At 38.0% G+C, this 2,953-nt stretch overlaps 1 protein-coding gene across 4 annotated transcripts in view; it reads right to left on the bottom strand.

Annotated features, from left to right (window-relative positions):
- Window positions 1–2,166: 2,166 nt before the first annotated feature.
- Window positions 2,167–2,953, bottom strand: part of LOC117497201 (AP-3 complex subunit beta-2) — a 45,523-nt gene continuing 44,736 nt past the window's right edge. For 2 of the 4 annotated variants that reach the window (XM_034149070.1, XM_034149071.1), the window contains exon 27: window positions 2,167–2,522. In XM_034149070.1, the coding sequence (XP_034004961.1) occupies window positions 2,372–2,522 (151 nt within the window). In that variant the 3' untranslated portion in view covers window positions 2,167–2,371. Of the gene's footprint in view, window positions 2,559–2,953 lie in introns of all 4 variants that reach the window. The other 2 variants (XM_034149069.1, XM_034149068.1) reach the window with 2 other exon arrangements.

Here is a 2,953-nt window from a genome sequence, read left to right as displayed (position 1 = left end):
AGAAATCTCTGTTTACAGCTCCTTGGATGTAAATATAATGTTCAATCTGTTAAACTTTAAGCAGTCATTTCGTACTTATTGTTCAGTTATAATAATTATAACGTGCTTCATGATAATTTCAAGTCAAGTGTCATGTTGAGTCATTTCTTTAACAGCTAGTTTATTGTTTGCCAGGTCAATATTCAGTGTACACACACACACACACACACACACACACACACACACACACACACACACACACACACACACACACACACACACACACACACACACACACACACACACACACACACACACACACACACACACACACACACACACACACACACACACACACACACACACACACACACCTTACTTACTGTATAGCAGTACTGTATTACATGTTGCAATACATACAATAACATTTATACATCTCCAGTTTTTATAAATGCCCTTCTTGATGAACATGAGCACTATGACAGCGAGGCGTAATCTTAAAATTGCAGAATTTGAGATGAAGATCCGTCTTTATTCCCAGGATCCGCCGAGTTATAAATTAACGATAAAAATAAGTGTATTGTGCCGAAGAGGAATGATTCAGTTATAGGTAGTCGTGTCCCACTCGAGCCTTCATGCTACATTCAAGTAATGACGTCAAATAACTGGATGGAGATTGTGTTGACGTGTTTTAGGGGGAAGTTATACCTACATTATAATTGTTTACTTATATTATCTACATCTTAAAATAGTCTGCTAACAATTTAACAATCTAAAATTGGGCATCCACGTTATTTTAAAGAAAATAAACTGAATGTTATGGGTGAAACTGGATCATTTTTACATTTATTTTCTGAGAATATATTTAGAGGAAGACGACTTTTGTTTGGTTTTCACAAAATAATTCTCTATGCAAAGGTTCACTTACTTTGTGGTTTTAAAGTATTCAATCCCATCGAAAGGCCTTCCTCTGCAGATGGAGTTGTTGTCACATGACCTCAGTGTGTAATAAGGTCACATTAATACAGGTGTTTTATATTTAGGAGGTAATTATTGGATGTGAAGGGCTTCCTCTATCTTTCTCAGGGTCTGGAATGACTTTGACTTCTTCCTACAGTCAAGGCTCTGACCCAGGGGTGTCAAACTTTATTTAATCGCGGGCCACATTACAATTATGGTTGCACTCAAAGGGCCGATGGTAATTAACTTTAAGACTATATAAATATACATAGATAAATATATATAAAATAATGTATTATTTTACAATATTTCCTCTGCATTGGATTATTATCGGATAGGGTAATAACTTCATAATTAACTACGTCTGAAAGCAGAAGTCTAGGGCAAATAATTGCAAGTCTCTTCAGTGCGCATGTCACAAAATGAGATGCATTGTGGGACATGTAGTTTATGGGCAACATGCTCATGTAAAGCGGCACGTAACCTTATAATAAACGTATTATATTCTTTGCAAGCTCTTGTGGGCCACATAAAATGAAGTGGCGGGCCGGATTTGGCCCCCGGGCCTTGAGTTTGACACCCCTGCTCTAACCCATTCAAAGTCCTGAGTTTCCAGAATCATCTCTGATCATAATGCAGCGTCCAGACCTCTGATGTCTTCTTACTGAAAAACTCAGATTCTTCCGTTTGTTTTTTACTACTTACTTCAAGGCTCAAAACCTGATTTTGTTTCCTCCTGCCTTGTAATAAATCAAATTTGGGACATTCTGCATCATGCATTGTTTCTACTAATTAAGCTTATTTGTATCCTCTTTGTTTTACCTAAATTACTTATGTATTTATCTTCAATGTGGCTTTTTGAATTGACCTTTGAGTTGTTTATTTTATATTCAATCTAACGTCTTATGTTAAGCGCTTTGAATTGTAAATAAACGTGCCTTGTGTTCATTGAGTCCGTGACAAGAAAGTAGCTCCATCTGCTAAAGAAAGGCCACAGGATGTTTGAAAGCTTGGAAAAGATTCAGTAAGTGGACCTGGTGTTTTGTAATGGTTAAACATTCATCTACTTTTCACTATAAGTAGATTTAGGGTTTAAAAGAAGACATTTTTGTTTGTACAGAATCAGAATTGGAGTCCTATGAATCCATTTGGCTTCTTAAGTAATGAAAATATCTTGCAAATCAAGTATTTTTTCAACATTTAAAAAGGTTAAAATGAAAAAAGAGGGATTTCATATTGAGTCTGATTGTCTTAAACATCACGCACTGCTGTGGCCTTCAGTGAATATAGGGAGTATTTTGTTTAAATTAGGGGCTCTTGAACCAAAACATTCTGGAAACTTCCTGGCAGGCGCTGCTGACAGGAGAACGGAGGAGATGCTACACGTGTTATTGACGATATGTGGGGGGGGGGGGGTCAGAAAGGTCACAGGTCACTGCGTCAGCGCCAGCAGGATGTCCTTCACCAGCATGGTGCCGATCACCATCTTCTCACAGTTGACTGTCAGCTGGGCGGCCCCGTCCTCTCGGGACGACACGGTGGCTAACACCAGGCTGCCGCTGGTCACCGTGCGGCCCCCGAACCTGTGGACGGGAGGAAGAGGAAGAGGAAGAGGAGGACTGAGGTCAGAGGTCAGAGCAGCGAAAGATCGGAAACAAAGACGAAGCAACAGAATAAAAGAGAGGAGCGTCGATTAGCAGGGTTACAACAATTATAATATAATAATACACTTTACTCACAATGCTAGAAATACATTTGTATGAAAGCTTTTTGTGCTTCAGTGTTTTTTCCCCATTATTCTAATTTCAAAAGGAAATATTAAACTTTTTACGCCACTTTTTATTTTTGACGATGTGCACTAACTGGTTACCTTTCAGATTTGGATTTTTTAATCTAAAGAAATCACATAGGAAGATGATACAAAACACATACAACATGCACTGCGTATTCTTCAGAGGTTTCTTATGTATTACAGAGTAAACAATTAATCTGTTACTAAGAAAATAATAAGCAT

The sequence above is a fragment of the Trematomus bernacchii genome, unplaced genomic scaffold (assembly GCF_902827165.1).
Source record: "Trematomus bernacchii unplaced genomic scaffold, fTreBer1.1, whole genome shotgun sequence".
Classification (NCBI taxonomy): Eukaryota; Metazoa; Chordata; class Actinopteri; order Perciformes; family Nototheniidae; genus Trematomus; species Trematomus bernacchii.
The sequence above is the reverse complement of the archived record's forward strand: the minus strand, read 5'-3'. Positions and strand labels throughout refer to the sequence as shown.